Raw genomic sequence first — 23,807 nt, 5'->3', positions numbered from 1 at the left:
CATGGACCAAAGTACTTGTGATATTTCATGTTCCCTCCGCCATTTCGGAAAATCTAATATTCAGTTTATCACCATGGCCTGCAGTTTTCTGTGATTGTATCCATACATCACATGTAGCTCTCTTTTCTCAGTTTTCAAGGTATGAAAATCCATTGATCAATTTCGAAATGTGTTGATTTACAAACATTTTTCATCCACAGTGGCCTAGGGGATACCCACTTCCCGCGCAACTCCCAAACCAGCAGTATTTTGCCATAAGCAAAACATCGTTATTTTCAGCCTGCCACCACACTTCTATGAACCGAAGATACTTACGAAGATCATAGAATGAAGGCCTTGTGCGAAGATATAGTTTATGTAGGGGAAGCTCAAATATTTATTGGTTTTTAATTGGGGCCCTTCAAACTATCCCTAATTTGTTGGGGGGGGGCGTCAAAAATTGAAGAAAGGTAGAACTTTATAAAATCTTAATAAAATCAAAAGCCTAACACGTTCAACTCTACCTTAATACAGAATTTGCCGAATCCTCGTGAAACCGCGATATTACTCGTCAACATCATAAGGCTCTTTTGATTAAGTTACAATTTACACGCCACACTAATGCACATCGGATACTGCTGACCCCTTTCCTAGAAAAGGGGCTGCGTCACGTCAAGTTTACGCGAGTATGGTATGTCACAGTCTGCAATTTATTTAGTAAGAAAAGGGAGTTTGTCGCGCTTGTTAGATGAGCTAATGATGTTATTGTTGTTTCATTACATGCAAAAAAAAGGAAATACTCTTTTCCTGATATAGGCTACGCTTATAGCCCTGAGAACGACGAAAATACAACTAAATGGGTCACAGTGAACACTAAAAAGAGCATAATAACGGCTCAGACTACAAGCTGCCACACATGCAACACTGACAAATTTGTCAGCATTTCAAACAGCATGCAGCAGTCCAATGTTGCGTCGCGTGCGCGGCAGCGAACAGGCTGCGCGCGTGCAAGCGTCGCAGTCTATTCTCTGCGTGTCCCACATCCCGTGCGCGTCTGAGGTTGGTACGCGCAGGCGCAGGCAGAGCTGCCTGCATCGATGTCGGTCATTGTCTGTTTTCGTAGCCAGATGGAAAAATGAACTTATCAATATTTGTATCCATAACGGCAAGATCAACAGTATTTCGACGAATATCGAGCGTTAGGTGCGCGTGCGTGGTTACGCTAGAACCAGCAAAGCATTGGATCACGCCAGCCACAAACCCACCACCCCCGTAAAAATATTGGAACAGTCCGCAGTAAACAAAAACAAGTCAGGCTGACATTCAAGATGGCGGAGGCAGCACTGGAAATGTTGGGAGGGACGTCTGGAGTGACGACCCAGTGGGATCCATTTCAAAGTAAAGATTGGGACAAGGAAGTTCCCACACAACAGTGTATACTTAGAATTAAAAGGTATGATATCTTTAATGGGATTATTTTTATCACTTCAACGCTGTCGCCATCGAAGAATGCGGTGTTTCGATCGTGTGCACGAGAGTTTGTGCTTCCGGTTTCGATAATTTTGACAGGTTCGGTCGAAGTGACTCTACCGTAGCGAAAATTTACAAACGAAGAAGATACTGAACTTACCAAGCGATAACTAACATGGAATTTTATCATTTTCATTCGCTGCCATGACACTAGAAATGACAGGGTCTATGACGGGTTTGTCGGAGAGTTCTTGATGTCGTCCTTGTAGTCTGCAGACAAGTCGCTCTTCATGTTTTAGTCCAAACTCGAACTGTATCTGTTTTATGTTTTCTGAAACAGTCGTGATAATTTCTGAAGACGAGGCCAGTGTTGTAGTGGGTTTTATGTCCATGGTATAAACGTTGAATCGATCAGGGTGTCCTTTAAGAGAGTGGTAATTGACACGGAAGTGGTGGACGTCACCGTGTCATGTCAGTGAAAATGTCAAATTTGAAAATGCAGTCGGTGGTCGTCCGATGCTGACAAAACCAGGTCTTTCAGCAGCGGTAGTTGTACAAAGCTGTTGGCAGGTATAGTGCGTAGATCACAGTGAACAAAAAGACAGTGTTTCGCATGAATCACATTTAAACTACTGAGTTTTTGAGGGTTAGGGATAGAGAACGCAGCCAGGGCCTCTTAGGAAAACCCTTGTTGTTTGTCTGTGAAAGGTTTATAATTATATATCCCCTGGTCGGTAGAATGCACCATACACCATGGACGTAAAAATTAGTCTATTTATATGTACGTAAACAATAGTCTATTTTTTACGTTCATGCTTACACTCGTACAAATGCCACTCTGTGGAAGCAGACTCCACGATGCAAAATGCCAAGTAGAGGTGGTATGTAATTGAGCTTATAGGGAATGACAGACTTCTTGTAGACAAACAATAGCTAGCCATAGAAAGTAAACTCATCCCATATACCCATAGCTCCCTATACCGTCAATGGTAGAATGTAGAAACCATATAGATCAGTCGTTGTCCTTATTCAACCCCTTTCACAACCTCGGTTAAGCCCAAACCCAGTTTTACTATAAATTCTGAGTGTGGAAATAGATACTTGGTTTTATGATGTGGACCTCACCTGATTATTGGGATTTTTTGTGGGACGAACAGATTAAAACAAGTTAAAGATTGGAAGATATCACTCTAGATATGAACAGAAAGATTTTATTCCTTTAGCACGTCTAGCTTTCCAGTCAGTACTAATTATCGAGACTCCCAATTTTGATGGACCACCTATTTCACTGGTGATTAACAGCTATAGAGACCATAGTGGTGTCAGAAATCTAGTTCTGTAACACCTTGATGGTAAAAAAACTCCCCGTCTCCAGTCATTCTGTCTCTTAATTGCCAACTATTTCAATAATGAGGATTGTTACACACTATACCACAGTTTACTTGCATCAGGGCGTGTGTGTACCATCAGTATTGATATCAAGGACATTTTCCCATATCTGTGTAATAATGAGCACTCGTGACTCGGATTTTGTTTGTATTTATAAGTGCCAAAAGCTACTGCTATAAACAGACTGAAAATGGTCATCTGCAACCTCTACTACTTCGCAAGAGAAGCGTCCATCAGCATGGAAGATTTCAAACATGATTCTATGAAAAAGCTAATTTCACTGAATGTTTCAATCAAAGAGAAATCTCATTGCTGAAAGTGTTTAATATCTTTAGGTCACAGTGTTATCCCTTATATTTCTTTTATGTTCATGCCAGCTAGCTCTGAAAGGCTCCAGCTTGATGGATTGCTAGCTCTTGCTCTTTCGTGAAATAATAAAAGGTCAACTTTGTTTCTTTGTCGCTTAATACCGGTATTTCTACAGAGCAAATAGCTACGCATTTGACTAAGCTGACTATACATGTATGATTTATCCAAGAGACAACACCACATTTGTTTTGACACATTTAGACCACAGCGTTATCCCTTATTTCTTTCCCTCACAGTAATTTTTGAAATAATAATAGTTCAACTGTGTTACTGTTGCTTATATTTCTACCTGTTTGTAAATAATTTAGTATGGACAATGTAAATTAAAAAATGAGTAGCTACCGTTATGTTCTTTTCTGCCGTGGTTTCAGTGAAAGGCTTGAACGAGACATGTTATGCAAGTACTCAAACCTTTAACCCGTAAACATGTAAACAACTTTACCCAATCAGAATGAGGCTGTGGCAGAAGTAGCTAATCAGAAGCCAATGAGTACAGTGTTGTTGCAAAGGTTGGGGAGTATTATCGGTAAATAATTTTGGCAACCCAGTAACATTGCTGCTGTTCCCTAATCTGATTGCATTGATACACAAAGGGAAACCCCAATAAAATGACTGGGGAACCCCGGTAACATTAATTGGGGTACTGGCCTTTAATAGCAAAATCACTGCATCATTGTACCTATGCCAAACCTGATCACAGATGTTGACACCCGGTACATATTGTTTTGCAAAACTTAAAGAGATCGAAACTTGTCATACTGAGTATCAATCTGTTCTTGTTTTCTGCTTAACATATTTAACCGTTTGAGTGCTGTAATATTTCCCACCAAAATTTCAGTGTAAAGTTTTACCAATTTTTTTTATTTTTTCCGTAATTTTTGAAAATTTTGGACCAAATAGACATAACATTTCAATGGCTGCAATTTTTGACCAAAATTTTGGGAAAAATCTGAACAAAAACTTTTCCAGATCTGAAAAAAGTTGTTTGCTATGTCATATATTATAAAGGCAACAAAAGTTGACATTGGCACTCAAAGGGTTAATAACAGAAACCCATGGTGAGAGTGCATATGCTTCATACTTGGAGTGCTTGCACTCAGGCTTGCTCACTCCAGTGTTTTGCTTCTGTGGAGGATGGCCTTGGCTACACAGCAACCCCTTGTGCAAATGCCCCATGTAGGTTGCACTTGCACTGGTGTTTTGCCCTACTCTTATATGACAGACACCCAGTATTGTATCACGGCCTTATCAATACCAGTGACTTTGTGATGACGAAGTCATCATCCCAGATTATAACTGATAATGTATCAGATTATCAGTGTGCCCTCTGGGGGAGGTGAAAACAAAATGTTTTGGTGTCAAGTTGAAGAAAACCTGACTAGCTCTGCCTCACTGTATGCATGAAAATAGTTACAAACTAAAAATCAGCAGTTGTAAGTATAGCGCCCTCTATGGACATTTGTCTTTCTCGATTCCTGGTCATGATTCCTGGTACTCTTGCATTAGTCAATGAGAAGACGATATAAACAACAATGGTTGCCTCCTTCCCCGTCAATCGGTCGGCAGGATAAGTTAACTATCAGTACGTACCCGGTAGTATCACCACGGAACTTATAGAAATGACAAATTCAGATATTTTTTTGCCCAAAAACTTCAGGGAAACATGTTCTCTGTGTAAGTTATGAATCTGCTGAGCATTTCTAGTTATCAGCAGGCTTTTCACAGCTATGTCAGTGATGTGTCAGATTACTTGTAATTCAAGGCATCAATCAGGCGGGTTTGGCCTGCGTCCTTGCATGTCAATTCGGCTTAGTTGGCACACTGCTGATTATCCAGCATTGTGGCCTCAGATGTTTTCTTGATCTAAGAATTCCCTGGCATTGCCAAAACAAAATAATACCAATAACATACCCCCTCCTGGCCCATAATGGACTCAAGCAAATTTTATACTCTGTAGTGAACAAGCCTTTGCCTGTACCTTGTGCAGTTTCCTTTTGTCTAATATGATCCTTAAGGGGTTACATAATTGCCTTAATATCAAAGCTTGGTCAGGCAATGAGTAAAGAAGAAAAATCACCAATACATAGTACCTCTGATACACTGTACTGTAGTATGATGGGGACAGAAAATTGTGCTACATTTTGAATACATGATCTTTCAATGTGGTTCAAAAGCTGTATCAGATAGACCGATGGAAGAATTCAATTTTTTGTTGATACATGCTTTGCAGAATAGAGCAAGAATTTGCAATTTACGTAGAAGAAAACAAAAATAGTGAAAATCACACTAAGAAAGTGGTCAATATTATATATTATTGCCTGAATACCGGTACATGGGTTTATGTGCCCGAGAACAGGTGACAATTTGCCCTACGCCAGGAGGGAAAATTGGTGTCAAATTGTGCCCATATGAAACTTTGAGTATCATTTAGTTTACTGCTACCACGTGGTATGTGCATAAACTGCAGGGTGTCCCTGAGTCACCAAAATGATTAGCCAACTCATTAGCCAAATCAAAAATCTTGTAGCCACTTTGAGCAACTTTTAAACAGTTTATGATCTCAAGTGTAGCAACAGCTTTCTCGGCATTCAGGAGTTCCTAATTTTACAAATCAAGATGTTTTGTATGTTGTTCATGATAGTTTTTACATTAAAGAAATATTTGTTTAGTTTTTATTACATTAATTATCTGTATTTTTGATGACATTGAAGGGATTGAAATACTTTTTCATTTCTAGTGGTAAACTTTTGCCTCAAGAAATAATTAGGTGGCAATTCTAAAAATCAGGTAGCAATGTGAAGTGTATATTACCACAGATACAGAATACTTCTGCAGCATTGAGTCAGTGTTCATAGTATGACAACTTATCATACATATACACTACAAGCTCCTTATGTGGTTTTGTTAGCCACACAAATACAAATTTTCCATGCAGAAGAAAGCATTCGGTAGCATAGTGACAGTGTAGATACAAGTATTGTGGTATTGTGTCATTGTTGTGATCAAGCAGGCTCAATAGCATCTTCAGCATAAGTATTTTTCTTGAGACAAAAAGGGTCAGGTCAAAATCCTTTAAAACAAGACACAATGATATTGTTCAATTCATTTCCCAATGTTTTAAAGAGTAGTAATAGTTTTAATGATAATGATAACATTGTAGCCCAGGAACATTTTCATTTGATATGTTGATATCATCAAGAAATGTCTGGTGATGTTCACTATTACATCATTAAACTGGAGGAATCTGCAGAAATATTAATGTGATGATTTGAAATGGATATGCTTACTGCAACTACTGTTGACAATTTCCCTTTGCCATCGCTGTTAATAAAATTTAATTTAAAACTGACAGTCAAGCTAAATGCCATTAAATTGGAAAGCAAGAAATTACCTTTTATCATAAGATTGTACCTATTAGACCTCCCTAGGTGGTTTCTTTTGAACCATAATTGTGTACTTAAAGGGTCTTCATTCATGACATCACCTAAGATGACCCAGATTTGACCTTTCAGAAAACCTCAAGTTTTTCTCTTTTTCCCTTGTATTCTGACTCTGTTTGTGAAAGTTTCCTTTGAAATAATGGTTTTTACTATCAAACTGAGTAATTGCAGGCCAAATTTTGATTCAAGCAAAGTAGGTAAAACTTGGACTGAAAAGGACGGCCGGTACGCGGGAGTCACACAGGCAAAGCCAAGCCTCAGTGTATTCATGTATACGTCCATGATGTAGCACGGTCCGTCCATGAGGGACTGAGAGGGACTGATTGCAGTATTGAACAGCAACAATGTTTGCTTCACGTACCAGGGAATTTGTAACTTTGTAGAAAGGAGAGTAAAGTGTTTCAATACATTGCAACTTTGTAGGAAGGAGGGTAAATTGTTTCAACACCTTACAACATTTTATTGTAAAGCTGTAGTTTTCTATTGAGGAGGCATCGTGACATGATTTCATTAGAAGAAAAAAACATTAAAAGCGTGCAAAGACGTCAATATTTTGCCATTTTGTAACCAAGCAGAACAGAGCTATTTTATCGGCCGGCCATATCGAAAGCGGCACACTCAAAGAACTAGAGAGTGGCAGCGCGTACGTACAGTGGCCTCATTGAAATTCACTTGTCCGTCGGGCTGGGAGAATGTTGTTTTCACTTGCCCGGACTCAAAATTCACTTGTCACGGGCGTCGGGCGGCGAGAATTTTCGAGCCCTGTATATCATTAATTGTTTTCTAAATTCTGTTTGTTTCTTTGTATCAGGGACATAATGAGTATATACAATGAGCCACCACCAGGCATGTGTGTAGTTCCTGATAAAGACGATATCACAAAGGTCAGTCATACAATTTATCTAATCACCCTCCATGTCACTGAAACTTAATATCTTGTCAAGTACCCTACCACTGGTCATAAAATCAATTCTTGTTTGTAATTATTCCATTAGCAATAATCACAAATTACTTCTAAGCAACAATTTTGCTTTTGATTTGTTGTGGTACATACACATACCTTAGAAGCATAAAGTGCGTTTCACCTACCAATAGGTACCGCAACTCAGCATATGAGACCGACACAATCCACGTACAAAACACACGATTAGCTTGGGGATCACAGACACATTTCAAAGCCACCGACTCGTCGATTAATTACAGTAAAACAGCATTGGGCAGCCGCTGTCTAGACTGAGAGATAAACAGTTGACTAGACTTGATCTACAATGTAAATGTTTCTTTACAATTTCAGCAAAGAGTTCAAGAGGTGATAGTATTCTCAACAGAAACTAACTAAAAAGCCACACGTAGATCAAGTGTATCTCTCAATCTAGACAGAGCAGCTGCCCCATGCTGGTTTACTGTAATTAATCAATGAGTCGATGACTTTCAAATGCGTCGTGATACCCAAGCTTATCGTTTGTTTCGTACATGGATTTTGTCTGTCTCAAACGCTGAGTTGCGGTACCTAGGTGAAATGCACTGTATATATAATGAGAAGACAAAAGCGTTCTTTTCTTTGTACCATTCCCTGCGAATGATATTATAATTTCTGATACAGAGAAATTCCATGATTTGTATTATGTATACATGTAATACCGCTTACTTCTGTTTCTTTACAGGTGCATGCACTTATTACGGGACCCTTTGACACCCCTTATGAGGGTGGTTTCTTCCACTTCCTTATTAGGTTTCCTCCAGATTATCCAATCAGACCCCCTAGAGTCAAGTTAATTACCACAGGTGATGGTAAAGTTCGGTTTAATCCAAACCTCTATCGAAATGGCAAAGTCTGTCTCAGTATTCTAGGGTAAGTAATTTTCTCCATTGCATGTCCTACTCAGTGTGCGAAATTAACGTCCGGGACTCGACAGATTTCTCGTCGGGCCGAAAGTTTTTAGCAACATGTCGGTCCTGATGACCGACTTAATTTGGAATAAATGATGAAATTTCTCCGTCAAGACCTGTAACAGATGCAGATGATGACTGACTTTTAACCATGAGATTCAGACTTGAATGTCATGCATCTATCATTTCCACCGTGGGAGTGCGGGGCAACAGGGGATATTGATCGCACTTCGAGTCCTGGTAGTTGGGAATTCCATCTCTATGGTACGCCAGACGGGAGCGGGCCGGGTGGGGGTTGACAATGTCGCAACATAGAAATTTTGGCCAGGGCGACCTTTTGCATTTACAAGTGTTGATAACTGCCTTGGAAGTCTTTGTATATCATATCTTAGGTTTATTGTAGGAGTAAGTAAACGCACCCCTTTTGAGGGTATTAGATCTGAGCTAGGTAGATTGCCTTGTAAAATTAAGCTCAATATGTCTGTGATAAGATATTAGTGTAGATTAAATAATTTACCAGGAGACCATATTTTGAAAATGCACTTAGAGAAAATATAAAAATCAATTCTCCATGGGCAAAATTTGTTCATTACGTTTTGGGAAGTTACAATCACAGTGCATGTAGAGTAAATTCTTATTCTAAGTTATGTAAGAGGTAAACATGAGTATGAAAATAACTTTGAAGAGAACCCTTTTCAATGATTCAAGGAAGAATGGAAGTGGTAACAAATTGCGCACTTATAGAATCTTCAAGACCAAGTTTGGTTTTGAAAAATATTTAAGAGATAAGTCAGATTTTGGGTTACGTAGAAGTTTAATATAGATTGAGTGATCATAATTTGCGTGTTGAAATTGGTAGGAAATGTAAACCTCATTTATCTTTAAGGATTTCAAGGTACTAAGTTATTCACTCACTCTTCTACCACTCGCGTTGGCTAATTTCAGTGATTTTCAGCTCGCCAACCATTTTCAAATCACAATATCACATGCCCTGGTGTAGTGTACATTTGTACACAGCAATGTAGAGAACACCATTCCCCATAGAAAGTCATGAGAGACAAATTTTCTCGCTTTCATCAGCCACATGTAGCCAGTGCATGAGCCTGTATTCCCCGGCCCCTGGGTGTTTGACATCATTTTATAGTCCGAGAGTGGGGATTTTACATGGCTAGAAAAAATGTCAAATTCTCCTGTTAGTCCCATAGTCCCCCCCCCCCCCCGTGGTGGAAAACATTGATAAATGTGTGCGCATGACAATGAGGAAGATGAGGGCTGTGATCTTTTTCAGATTCCAGATCATGTAGATAAATGATTCATGATCATTCACCTAAACTATTCTGCAATCTATGTGAACAATAGTCCTTTTGAGTGAATAATTACTGACTTTATTGATAAAATGACATGAAAAATTAAATATTACAACATTCAAAAGCACAGTATTCGTGGAGAAGTTGACTTTAATGGTCCTTAACAACTTCATTTATTGAGGACTGGCAGTTTTCTGTAAGGACCTGAAGCTTTGGCTTGGTGCAGGCCCTCAAGACCTGAAGCTATTTTCTCTTAATTTCGCACACTGGTCCTACTTTATACCTTGCTGCGGTTCCGTAGCCCTGCCACTCCCTGGCTGGTTGTGTGGATGCAGTGGGGGCTATGGTTCAGTCGATTGGAAAAGTGCACAGTCGTGCGCATTGAAAATCATGCATGGACAAAGAGAGCTTTTACTTGCAATTCTCAAGAAAAAAAATAATTGGGAGTCGGGTGCATCTACCGCCTACCGATAGAAAGATGTCAGTGTATGATAAATATTTGACAAAGCATGTACACAGTCGAATGATTGACTCTGAAATGGAAATGCTACACAGAATCCAATGCTGTACTGTTTAGTAGTTACATACACATATAAATTACACGTACCGTATGTATACATTGACTTTATCACACACACATACATTCATACATACCGGTACATACCGGTAAATATTCATACATACACATAAATACATGCATGCATGCATGCATGCATACCGGTACATACGTACATATACATACATACCGGTACATGCAATGCTTGCATGCACACATAAATACACCTGTTCATCTTTGTATGAACATTTAGGTAGGGTATGCCAATACAGAGAGAGAGAGAGAGAGAGAGAGAGAGAGAGAGAGAGAGAGAGAGAGAGGGGGGAGGGAGGGAGGGAGGGAGGGAGAGAGGGAGAGAGCAAATGTACTGTAAATATTGACTTCAGTAATTAGAAATACATATTTATTTCATAATATATTTGATTATACATAACAGAACCTGGTCAGGACCAGCATGGAGTCCAGCACAAAGTTTATCCAGTGTTCTTATATCAATACAGTCATTAATGAATGAAAAACCCTACCACAATGAACCAGGCTTTGAACAAGTAAGTGTTTACTAAAAGTTTTTACTTTTAATTTAGTGTCTACTATCTTTCGTTGATTAAAAAAATAATCATACTTAAAAAGGCATGCAGCAGAAACTCTTAATCAGCGTGTTCATTTTTAGCCGGATGCCGGCCAAATTGACCGGCTACTTTCATATTTCGGCCGGCTACTTTTCAGCACTGTTTCGCTCTCTGGCCCGGAAATTCTGGTTTTGATAACAATATTTTGATTTTTTTGGTGGTCTTGCAAGCCGGAGATAATATTTCAGAAGTGCCGATGTGGCTATATCATGTATTCTAGCAATTTACGCGGTGAACTTGTTGCTATCACTGTAGTACCGCGATCAGCGAACGTGTTGTACTCATACTGGGCCGCTCTCGAGGTCAACCTTGCTTGCCCGATCACAGGCCGAATTATTCCGACGTCCACATCGGGCATGTCGGGTATAGCCGAAAATTGGACTAACATACAATTACGTTATGCCCACGAATAGCCGACCATTTCCGAATGAAGCCGACTTTTGTGTCTCAATCGCGGAAGAGAAAGTCGACGCATGAGAGCTTTGGTTTTCTGCGTAAGAGTAGGGCCTTGTCTGATGGGCTTGATAGGTTTTTGATCAAATCTAAAGCGACCAAAAGTTACTGAGTCTCATTTTTCATACTTTGAAACGCCATGTCAATCCATCCATGGTCAATCACGATGCCAATATTCAAGTCGATCGACATCGCGTTTTGTGGAGGGGCCGTGGTTGTGTGCATCGCGGAAGAGAAAGTCGACGCTTGAAAACTTTGATTTTCTGCGTAAGAGTAGGACTTTGTCTGTTGGTTTTGGGAGGTTTAGATCAAATCTAAATAAACAAAAAATTACTTGGTCTCACTTTTCGTACTTTTGAAACGCTACGTCGATCACAGTGTCAAATTTCAAGTCGACCGATATCGAGTTGTGTGTACTATGTTACAATTGACTGCCGGTGCTTTGTACACACACGGTGTAGTACAGGCTTGCGTTCGGTGTCGTTAGTTTGAGGTTTTATCAAACATGAGCACTGAAATGTAGCTCTCTTTTTCAATTATATTCAACATCACCAAAAAATCAATAATCAGCTCGCGGATTCGCTTTATTGTAAAATTAGTACAGTGAATTAAAATCACTGAAAATTGTGTTCCTATAATTCATTGAATTGAATAAACTGTTTTGATTTTACTGCATCTTCAATCAAGTTCATTTAAATCAGTAAAAAACTTTGTACAGCCAGGCTGGTCAGGATTCTAGCGGATCGTTTTCTAGGTTGTGAAAACCCCTATTCTATGAGGTATTTCAAAATGTTTGTTCAAGTCATGAGCTAAACATAATTCTACACAACAGTCTGGTGAAATTTTGCTATTATCCTTGTCAACTGAATGCAGTTGATGACAGGCCTGAGTGATATCAAATTAATTTTTCTGACGTTTTTTAAAAACTTTATCCCTTGAAACATGTTGTAATTGACAATGATAATGATTATTATTATACATCTGCCATCGAGAACAATAGAATTTAGCGTGCGCTAAAAAAGCCGTACGGAACTCGCGTCCGTTCCGTACGGCACGGTTTCAAGGCGCCCCATTCCCTGCGGCTGTATCTGCGCGTTCACTGTAGAACGGTTTCAAGGGACCCCTTGGACGAGTGCCAGAACAAGTCTCCGCGCGCGCTCTGTATGTCAGTGTGTAGTGCACACACTCAAACACTTGCAGAAGCGCGTCCGAGGTAGCGTTCCACACTGGCGCGATAAAATCGGAAGAAAAATTGTTGACATTGCACGAAAACGGTCACTACTCCGACATTTTGATGCCCCGATAAGGAATGTAAGATGTATAATAATAAGGTTATTACGAAAATACCGCAAAGGATGCACTCGGACATTGGCGCCGCGCATCGCCCTCCGCTTCGCGTTGGGCGATACGCTGCGCCAATGTCCTCGTGCATCCTTTGCGGTATTTTCGTAATAACCTCATATTCTGTATGCTGAAATGGTCTTTAATACTCTACAAGAATGCATAAAATTACTCCAAAATGTCTTCAAAATTAAAAAATTTCTTGCCCACAGAGACGGGGGACCCCGTCCCTGAAACCCTGCCCCTGTGTGTATGTTGGAATAGCCTTTTATACACTGTATAAGAATGCATGAAATTGCTCAGAAATGTCTTCAATTTAAAAAAATACTTAAACACCCCCCCCCCCGGGAACCTGGTTGCACACAGAAGCTAACCGCCTACTTTTCTGAAATTTCCGCCTACTTCAAAAATTTTTGAGAACCCTGCTTAATGGTGTTTCACAAGCTTTGTTTTTGTACAACAAAAAGTTAATGTTCTCCCTAAATCGTGTTAAGTAGCTTGCCAACACAATGTCTATATGTGAAGAATGTTCTGCTAATGATATCAATGAAGTCTACCCATATACAGGCTGAGTTGACAAATTGAAAATTGTATTTGAACCTGCTTTGAGTAGAACAAGAAAGGTAGTTGATATAGAAAACAAAATGGTGGAAAAGACATCAGTTACAGCTACTAACAAGGACAACAAAAAGCAAGTGTACAACAAGCATGCTAGCAATCAATGTTGCATTAAGTCTATCTAATGTGCCCATCTCAATCTCTGGTACTTTCAAAAGTAATGCGTGAAATGCTAATTAACACTGTCAATCGTTTCTTTCAAATGAAATGTTTATCAATCTTTATCAATACGTTTTCAATTGTAAACATTGATAATAAAGTAGTGCCTTTATGAAAGTTACTCCTTCAGTCAAAGTGTGGGACCCTGAATGGCGCCCTCAGTGGCAGATTTGTATATTTCTTTTGGTACCTCAGAACAGGCATAACTTGGCAAAGAGCTTATTTGTAAACCACCAGAAAGAATGTTTTAGTAAAACGGTACTGACAATTGAACTGAAGTATGGGCATTAGATTTAAAAAGGCTAAAACTTATTGTTCAAACGCCACCATATGAAAAAGTGTTGCTTGCTCAACCCTTTGAGTGCCAAAATCAATTTTTGTCACCTAGGCTTTATAAAATGTAACCCAGTCAATTTTTTTTTCAGAATTTTGCCAAAATTTTGATAAAAAACTGTAGCCAATGAAATTTTATGTCCATTTATTCCAAAATTATCGAACAACTGCAGAAAAATTAATAAAATTTGTAAAATGTTGTACTCAAATTTTGGTGGGAAAAAATTACAGCACTCAAAGGGTTAAATCTGTGTCCAATACTTTGACAGAACATTGACAATATTTTAGAATGCAAAAGTCAGGTTTGTAACTAATCTTAATTGCATATTGCTTGACATACAACATTTGTATGATTTATTGTATTACGTGGCCACTCACACAGTGGGTCTCAGACTCTTATGAATTTCAAAATTTCCAGACTTATGAATTCCAAATTTCAAGTTATAGTTACCATCCATAGAGATCAGACCAAAGTAAATATGCCAAGGTTTATTCATATACTGTAGTTCCATAACAATGATTATCAATCAACAGCCATTAATAATCGACTCTTAAACTTTGTTTCTAGGAGAGACAGAGTGGTGACGCACAGAGATATAATGACTGTATCAGACATGAAACGATACGGGTAGCAGTTTGTGAAATGTTAGAAAATACCTCAGACAAAGTTCCAGATGAACTTAGGTAAGTAAAGTCATTGCAGTTACTGCACAGTCCCATCTTAGTTTTGAAAACATTTACCACAGCGTTAGTAGAAAGAGTGGAGAAAAAAATGAATGCTTTTTTCAGGTACCGTACAGTCATCCAATCAACTACAGTCAGCTGTTCTATTTGATTGTTTGAGGGCGCTGTTTACCTCAAACATGGTGTTCATAAAGTTCTTACTAGACTGTAGACAGTGACTTGTGCTGCTATGGCTGTTATTTTGTTTATGAAACAGTTGGAAGTTAGTGCAGCTCAAATGTTTTTTAGCTCACATTTGGTATACCAATGTAAGGTAATCGCATAAGCTAAAGGTGGCTGCGTCTGTATGTATGTGTGTACATATAGTATGTCCGTCAACATCAAAAACTCACAAACCGCTGCACTGTTCAGCTTGGTATTTGGTGTGTTGATGTATCCTGGGCTATAGATAGGATTTTGTTCAAATTGAGTCTGCATTGCCAAAATTATGCAATGAGCTTAAAAATGAGAAAATGGTCAAGAATTATTAACTCAAGAACTGCTGTTTTGATTGCTTTGAAATTAGTGTTCAAGTACCTTAGGTGAACCCTATACAGTTTTCTGAATATCGTGGAGATATCTTGATTTTTTATTTTTGCTGAATTTTTTGGTTATTTTTCTTGTTTTAAGTTAACACTTTTCTTCTCTGAAACGGCAAGCGAAATCGCTCTCGAATTTGGGTTGGATGTTTTCAAGGGTGTTACTCTTCTAATTTGTTGAAATTGTGACAAAATTGGGAAAATTACTATTTTGGGGCAATTTTTGTCATTTTGGTCAAAAAATCTTAAAATGTATTTTCTTTTTAAAGCCCCTGGACAGACAGCTTTTATATTTGGCACACCAATGTCCAGAGATGACAATACTTAGAAATGTGGAAACTGTCCTGAAGTATACACATTTGTATTTTAAAGACAACTTTGTCATTTTAGGTCAAGAAAACTTGTTCTCAAAATTTGCAATTGGTACAAAAGCCCCAAAGGGATGTTATTAAATAAATTTTCTGCTCAAAGTGTTGGGAATCCCTAAATTTGTATATTTCAGTTAATTTTCTCAGTTTGTGACCTTAAATGACCTACTCCAACCCAGGATATGTTGTGAGACAGTTTGGAAGGCCGTGAACATAATTTTGTCATATTTGGTATCAATTTGTAGAAAAATTTGATCGAGAAAACAAAGCTGAGGTGCATTTTTTCATTGCGGACCAATTTTTGCAATTTTTCTATGTTCGACACACAAGAACTGTTGAGAAATTTTGATCCAGGATAATTCAAGATGTTGTAATAATCCCCCAAGAGTGGAAGGCATTGCACTGTCTGTAACTAACTTAAGTGCTGTTTATCTGCTCTACTATTTGAAGGGTAGCACTCATAGCATTAATTAAAAAATCCCAAGGTTGTAAATACATTTCCTGGTATCTGGCCTTATGTAAACATGGTCAATACCAAGGGGTGGAGCATTTGATAATCAGGAGGGGGTAGGGTCTAGAAGATTGATGATGTAGCATTACTTTTTACCAGATCCTTTGTACACTTTTCCCCCACTCCCACCTTTTCTTTTTATCAAGCCTTCTCTGGCTATCTTTTGTTGTTGACATTTTAAAGATGACCTCCAGTACTAAGTTGGAGACCTTACTTGCTTTTGTCATTCTTTTTTTTTCTGGTTTAAGGAATGTCTAGCTTTCCCAGCACATACTGATTTGGTTAGACTGTTGTAATAGAGTCACTATGTGCCAGGAAAGTTTTAGGAATTCCATGAATAAATTAGTTTCTCCTTGAAAAGTTCTTGTAAATGAAATTGAATCATTAAATGCTGGAAAACAAAGTGAATAAACAAGAAACAAAATCAGCATTTGCCAAGAAGCTGTAGACATAGCAATCCAACCATTTTGCCAAATCTTTTGCACAGGACTTTCATGTTTAGAAACAGCACCATTCAAGAAGTGGTGTCGCCACAAACTGATGATGGTTATACCGGTCATAGACAAAGCACAGTAGCCAATAATGGTGACACACTCACTGCAATGTATTGTGAGTAACACTTATTGAATGTTGCCTGAGAAAGTCCCTTTCATTTTAAGAAAAGAATATTTATGATGCATATATATTTGTTATAATTATTGATAGTTTATTTACAATGTATATAGTTTTCAAAATTATCAATAGTTTCAACTTGAAGGAAATAAATGTGATGTTTTCAAGGCAAAAGAGGCCAACCACTATAGTACATAAGGAGAGTCATTTAAATATCTTTGCCAGCAGATGACCGAAGCAATAAAAATTCAGGTAACAGATATCAAATCCATGTGTGCATTATTGTTGTTTTCATGACTCTAATAGATATTTTATTGTTATGTGTTTCAGAGATGTGATGGAGAAATCATTTCCAGAATTTTATGATTATTACACATCAACTGTCAATGACAGGTTGTATCTATCAGGGCAAACAATGCAGGTATGTATACAATGCAAATTAGCATATTGTAGTTGGCATTGAATCTTCTTTGAACAGGAACTTGCCCTATAAAAGCCGGATTATCGTAAATCTATGCAAATGTAAAAAAAAGTCACGCTACTGATTGGACGTGCTGTGTTTTGCCCCAGAATCCTATAATTTTGCCATGCTTCAGGTGTTTATTATCAGTGAATCTTCCATACGATGTCTGTGCATATATAGCGACTAAACCTGAGTCGAAAAATAAACTGAAAAAATGTTCTGTCTTTCGTTGGAGAACACATATGTTTCAAAATGTGTTCCCTGTACGATCATTTAACCCCTCTTTGCATATGTTACGAAAGTGCACATCATGATTATTCAAATTTATACAGTCAAAGCAATGCTATGAGAATTCAAAAACTCCCGCCCAGTGTATGCAAATGACTGTGTCATCAGTAATCCCCCTATTGTGTGCCCACGGTCCTGTAACTTCCCTTTTAATGACCTTTAGCACTGTCTCTTCCCTGTGGAAGTAAATGCTAGATTCTTCACAAAGTTAAACTTTATTGTACATTTTCTCTTCAGGATCCGTTTGGTGAAAAAAGAGGTCGCTTTGAATATGCAACATTAAAAACAAGACTGGAAGTTATCAAGAAAAAGATAGAAGAGAAATTAGGAGATAAATTATCTGATTTAGACAGCGATATGAGCACATCAGATACAGAAACTAATATTGATACAAATACCAATCAATCAATTAGCTGATTAGTCTATCATTATCAAACAATCAGATGTTAAAATATGTCTTGAATGTAAATAGTCCTAATAATTATCAGAGAAGAAGGCAGATAACTTACCATTATGATGGTAGGTGTCTGTTTGTAGTTCATGATGTGAACTGTTTGCAAAATGGCAAAATATAATGACCCTTCCAAATGTTGTGTTATGGTTTTATCGCAGGGTATGTTTTGCTAAGTTGTCATGACAGATTGTCTGTGTATCTATAGACAGGGAATGACGCCCGGTGTACAGCTAAAGTGACTGACTGTGGTAGCCAATGTAAAATGCTAACAGAATGCATACCATGGCACTATACATTATGACAGATTTATTTAGAATTCCGTCAAGAGAGTTTGTATCATACTGTGTCCCATGTTTTCTGCTGATGTGTAGCTGGCTCAGAAGGTTATATCAGATCGGTGGATTGTCACTATTTACAGCAACTTGGGGAGTCTGTTGTGTATAATTCAATGATAACAATCTTTCACATGCTAACCTAGATAAAGTTGTACATGCCTCTACACAGAAACAGTCAGTTAAACTTCTGTGTAATTTTCCTCAAGCGAACTTTAAAATTATCTCTCTAAAAATTGATTAAAAACAAGGGTAAATGTGCAAATTTAAGTAAAAGGGAAAAAACTACTCATGTTTACCAATCTATCAAATTCAAAGCGACCACTTTTTCTAAGATATAACCTTGTGGAGAAACTTAAATTTTTGATTTTCTTCCCTACCATAACATAGAAAGTTGATATACTCTACAAGCTTCCAGACAAGTCTCACATTCAGCAGATCAGTCAAGTATTGTAAAAAAGTGAGTTTGAATATCTGTCCCTAAGAATCTCTCGACATTAAAGCCTCATTATACCTGTGTTCCATGTTTTTCACATGCTAACCATCAATAAAACATCTGTGCACTTGAAATATAGTGGGTCCAATCTTATCATTATAATCTGCTTCTGTTCAGGGTCCTTTATTAAATATAGAAAATACTTAAGATAATATTGAACTGTAATATGGCTTAATGTAAAGGTGTTACCGGTATTCTCTGTGTTTGCTGAAAACTCACCTGTGATAATCTGTAAAGAAGGGTGGTCACCATGTGCAACAAAGCTGGACAAATGTACACTGAAATGTCAGATGCTTCACTCCATCAAGCTTCAGCATGCATTACTTTCCAGGATAACGGTTGACGTAATCATTTGTAATTTACTGCTTCACACTGATTCACACTGAATGTGAGTTGAAGGAATGACTTGTCGAAATTGTACAAAATATCAACATAGAGGTTGAAACCTATGGCAATTCCAAAGAATATTAAAGGTCTGGTGAAATGCCCATGTTGCAAAATCACAGAAATACAGTTGATGGTCTATAAAACAGTTACATTCATTTCTTTTTTCGTTTAGCGCGCGTGATTATGAAATATGGCAAAAGAAAAATGCAATGTGGGCGTGTCCCCCGAGCCTCTCCAGTCGACTTTTTTCGGCTTTCCGAGTTTGCCCGACGCCGTATCTCATAACGGGAAGAAAAGTAATTCACACCTCCGTAAGCTCCCTACGGGGGTAACTTCTTGAGTTTCCGCTTACATGATCAGGACAGTGTCCTCCTTCACTATGGGTGGCTGTCACAGCGGCAAGAACATGAACGGCTCAACTGTAAACTTTTTCAAGTTTCCGTCAAGTGTTGAGTGTTTGAACCATAATGTGCTTGTCTCTGCTGGTTCGTACGATCGGCCACGGTCCCTCGGCTGAGCCTGCCTCGCTACTCGCTACACAGAAGGTTGGGACCGCAATGCAAATCAACAGCATGAACAGCAACACTGAATGTTGAGACTACCATTAAAACGAACAACAACACGGAACGTTGAGATCGCGATACAAATCGTGGAGGTAGAGTCCTCCATGATACAAATCGACAGCAACACGGAACGCGTCGTTGGACGGCAATTAAATTGAAGAACAACCGGGGAATGCCGGACCACGAGGACCGCGATGCAAATCGACCGCAACATGGAATGTTGAAGACCGTGATTAAAATGCACAACACAGAACATCTAGACCGCAATGTAAATCAACTGCAACACCGAACCTTGTTGCCTCGATTAAAATGCGTATGTCTGCTATGTATAGCAAAAGTTTTAATTCTCGCGAGCGAGCGTTCCTATGCCCGCTGTACACTAGACAAAATGACGTCAAATTTATCGCGAGGGCTCGATTGCGTGTGTGTAAGTTTCACTTCTCGCGAGAGCTATTTATGCATGCTGTACACCACTAGACTAAATGACGTCAAATCTCTCGCGAGACTTGGCTCGATTGCAAATACGTACGACGGAAAGAACGCAATGATATACGGAAGTAGACACAGTTTTTGGGAATCGCCGAGAGAGAAGCGCAGATTAAACAAAAGACTAAAAAACCCACGTGTTTTCTTTATTTTACCATATTTTTTAAACAAAAATCAGTGTCGCCGCTGTGGCGAATTAGGATCGATTTTTTTTTTCGCCACTTCGGATTTCGATTCGCATTGGCGAACGTGGCAAATGGGCAGCGCGAACAGTGTTTTGTTAGCGGATACCGGGCGAGATAAGGCGGCGTTGGACCGCTATTCGATGTAATGAACACACCAGTGACGTCACAGACGGCCAACCATTATCCCCGCTATGGGCGTGACCTGAGTGTTGCAAAATGACCCCATGAAAGCGCGCATAGAAATATCAAAAAAATTAACACTTGCGCGTACTTTTAGGTTGCAATTCTGTTGCGAGTGTAATAGTATTGACCCCCTGGAAGAATTCAGTCACACGAACGGGACCATTTCACCAGACCTTTAACACAAGGTCAATTACCTGTATTCTGTATAACATGTGGACATTCCAAAAATTATCAGCATAGATGTAACTAACCTTTGGACATTCCCATGATAATCGGCATAAAGGTCAATAACTTGTGGAAATTTCAAAGCTTATCTACAAAGAGGTCAGTTGCTGCAGAGAATAAAAAAATATTGGCATGGAAGTCAATATTGTGGGAAATTTCAAAGATTGTCAGCATACACGTGCATAATTTGTGGAGATTCCAAGATTGCCAGTGTAGAAGTCAATAATATGTTGAAATTCCAAATATATTGGCATAGTGGCCCATGATCTGTGGAATTTTAATTGAATATCATCAAAGATGTTGATTTTCAGCATTTCAGAATATAGTGAGTTCAATGTTGATTACATTTTTTTTACCATTTTTGTTTGAGAATAAAGTATACTCTCTTGAAACCCTATGGAAAGAACAAAAACATTGTATTTCCTTTGCATTTGTAGCACACAAATGGTATATGTATATATACCAAAAAGAGCTTATATGGTAGGTTTGTGGCATCTGTATGCATGTCTGTATCTATGTACATATGTATGTTAGTATGTGCAGATGTATGTCCATCCACATCAATAACTCCAAAACCGCAGCACCTTCCATCTTAGTACTTGGTGTACAGGTACACCCAGGGATGGAAATGTGAATTTGTTAAAATGAATAATGTCAGTGTCAAAAATATGCAAATGGGATAATCAAGGGAAAATCCTGCAAAATTGCTATTACTCTAGAACCAAAAGCCAGATTTGGTTGGAACTTTGTATGCAGGTTCTTTATAATAGATATAGCTACATTTGTTCAAATTGTGGTGAAATTTTGATAGTTGTATTTTTGGGGAAACGTTTCCTGTTATTGGTCAAAAAATCATTTTCTCCCAAAGTTCAGCTTGGATTGCTTTTACACTTTGCATTCTTGATCCTAGAGATGTCTTCTGTCGGATTTGTATTTTTGGGACATTTTTTTTGCATTTTTGGTCTAAAAATTATCTGTATTAACAATTCTGATTGCTTTGAACATTGTATGTATGTACCTAGAGGCAACATTTGTTGAGTGTCTTCAAATTGTGGTGGAATGTTCATATTTGTATTTTTGGGCAATTTTTTCCCATTTTTGGTAAGAAACTATTTCTCTGAAATCGCTTATCTGATTGCTTTGAAACGTGGTATGCATGTTCCAAGGGGTAAAATTCAAGTATACTCACTTTGGCCTCCCACATTGAACCCAGCGTGAGCCAAGTGTCATTTGCGCTATGTTTTGTTATTTTCCATTCATATATTTTATTCAGAAATGAAATTTGAAACAAGCCACTAACTTTGTGATATGATGCAAATTTCTGATTCGTTTGTCTCTGGTATTTTTAGCTCAAATGTCAAATGAACGTTACATGTTATACTATATGGTACTGTGACCTGAGTCAGAGTTGAATTTCATTTTTCAATGTTACAAACATTAGGCTAATTAGTCACTTGTCAGATCAAAGTCATTCTGCGTTCAGGTCATCATGTTTTATACTGCCCTCTACAGGGCATACAAAAGGAAAGCCAGGAACATGTCTGCGTAGTCATTGACATCTCTATTCTTCATGTTAGTTGAACATGAATACCTTTAGATGACACAGGGGCAGTATGTCTGTTTTTGTGGTAAACCTTATTCAGGAGTCACGTAGGGCCGGCCCAAGTACCCCATACCAGACGGCTATCGACAAAATTTGGGGACATATGTAATGATAACAGAACTCTGTGGCATTCCAAAGGTATTTCCAGAGGGATACGGTGTATTCTGTAGCCAGTGCTTTTCCGAGCAAAGTATTGGCAGAACGCCATCCGAGGCCACGAGGTTCTGTCATAATTTTCATACAATAACTGACAGATCAAATCTGGTAAAGTAAAAAATTGATAGTATGTACTAGCAGCATCGTTCTCTTATTTCAAGACTTTAGTATGCTACTTAAAGGTAATGTACACGTATACATGTAATTTAAATTTTTATTTTCGATTCAAGCATTGAACACCAACTCACTCTAGGATTCTTTTCAAAAACAGAGATTAACATGGCATCTACAGGGAAGATGAAGCCAGACTGTCGCAAATGGATACGGGGTGTGGTTTGGGTATCCCTTTGGTCATTACAGTTAAACAGATGGTAGATTTCCTTTGCAAGAATCAAACTGATTCTCATCGTGATCCAAACATTTGCTGTATTTAACGTTTTCACAAATAATATAAAAAGACGGTCTAATAGAGGGGCTACAAAATAGATGCTTTTGTAGGGCTAGACTTATTGTGTCAGAAGAATAATTTCATTCTCTGAAATTACAGCAATGTGATATGATGGTAAACCTTCAGAGTCTGTGAACATTATCAAAAATATCAAATCACAGCATATGGTCAAAAGCCAACTCTTTATTTGTCATATCATTACGCTGAGCGCTTTTTTGTATCATTAGGTTTGTCAACACATCTTTCACGATGTATTGCATCTGATGTTGCGATTTTGCTTATAAAAATGTTGAATAATTATATCTCAAAAGAAATATCTTGCAGTGAGCTGACTCCAGCATTTTCAATAAACAGTTAAACATTTTCTAACTGTAGACATAGCCAAATTACCACCATACACCTTTGAAGAAATACAGCCTATTACTTTGTGACTTCAGTGATGTAACCAAGAATTGGCAAAATCTTTGTTAAATTCGGCATGTATTGCAACTTACTTGAACAACAAACACGTTGATATGACAGGCAATCATCGACAGTAAAATAATGCATGCTGCAATGTCAGTTTGGCTTAAGCAAGAAGTCAAATGTTTAATTATCCACTTCTTACGCGACTTAAGAAAGCCCTTTTTTTCAATGAAGACGACATGCAATGGAGGTCATATGATCCTGCGCTGGTACAATGTCTGAGTATTTCACTTATTTTGGTTACCTTGGTTACAACGATCCGATAGGTCTACGCAATTTTCGCCAAAAAACACTAGCGTCACTTGTAGTTGTGGATCATTGAAGCCACTTGATATTTCCTCCAGATAGCACTTTCATATGATGACCTTAAAAATAAATCAGTCATAA

General features: G+C 38.3%; 1 protein-coding gene across 1 annotated transcript; it reads left to right on the top strand.

Moving 5' to 3' along the window:
* The first annotated feature begins 1,286 nt into the window (after window positions 1-1,286).
* Window positions 1,287-21,145, top strand: LOC139127686 (ubiquitin-conjugating enzyme E2 Z-like). The gene is made up of 7 exons (XM_070693588.1): window positions 1,287-1,432; window positions 7,459-7,531; window positions 8,312-8,499; window positions 10,837-10,948; window positions 14,502-14,617; window positions 17,017-17,107; window positions 17,675-21,145. The coding sequence occupies exons 1-7, from the start codon at window positions 1,308-1,310 to the stop codon at window positions 17,852-17,854; spliced, it is 885 nt and encodes a 294-aa protein (XP_070549689.1). The 5' UTR covers window positions 1,287-1,307; the 3' UTR covers window positions 17,855-21,145.
* The last annotated feature ends 2,662 nt before the right edge of the window (window positions 21,146-23,807 follow it).

This window comes from Ptychodera flava, unplaced genomic scaffold (genome assembly GCF_041260155.1).
Source record: "Ptychodera flava strain L36383 unplaced genomic scaffold, AS_Pfla_20210202 Scaffold_34__1_contigs__length_2629520_pilon, whole genome shotgun sequence".
Classification (NCBI taxonomy): domain Eukaryota; kingdom Metazoa; phylum Hemichordata; class Enteropneusta; family Ptychoderidae; genus Ptychodera; species Ptychodera flava.
The sequence above is the reverse complement of the archived record's forward strand: the minus strand, read 5'-3'. Positions and strand labels throughout refer to the sequence as shown.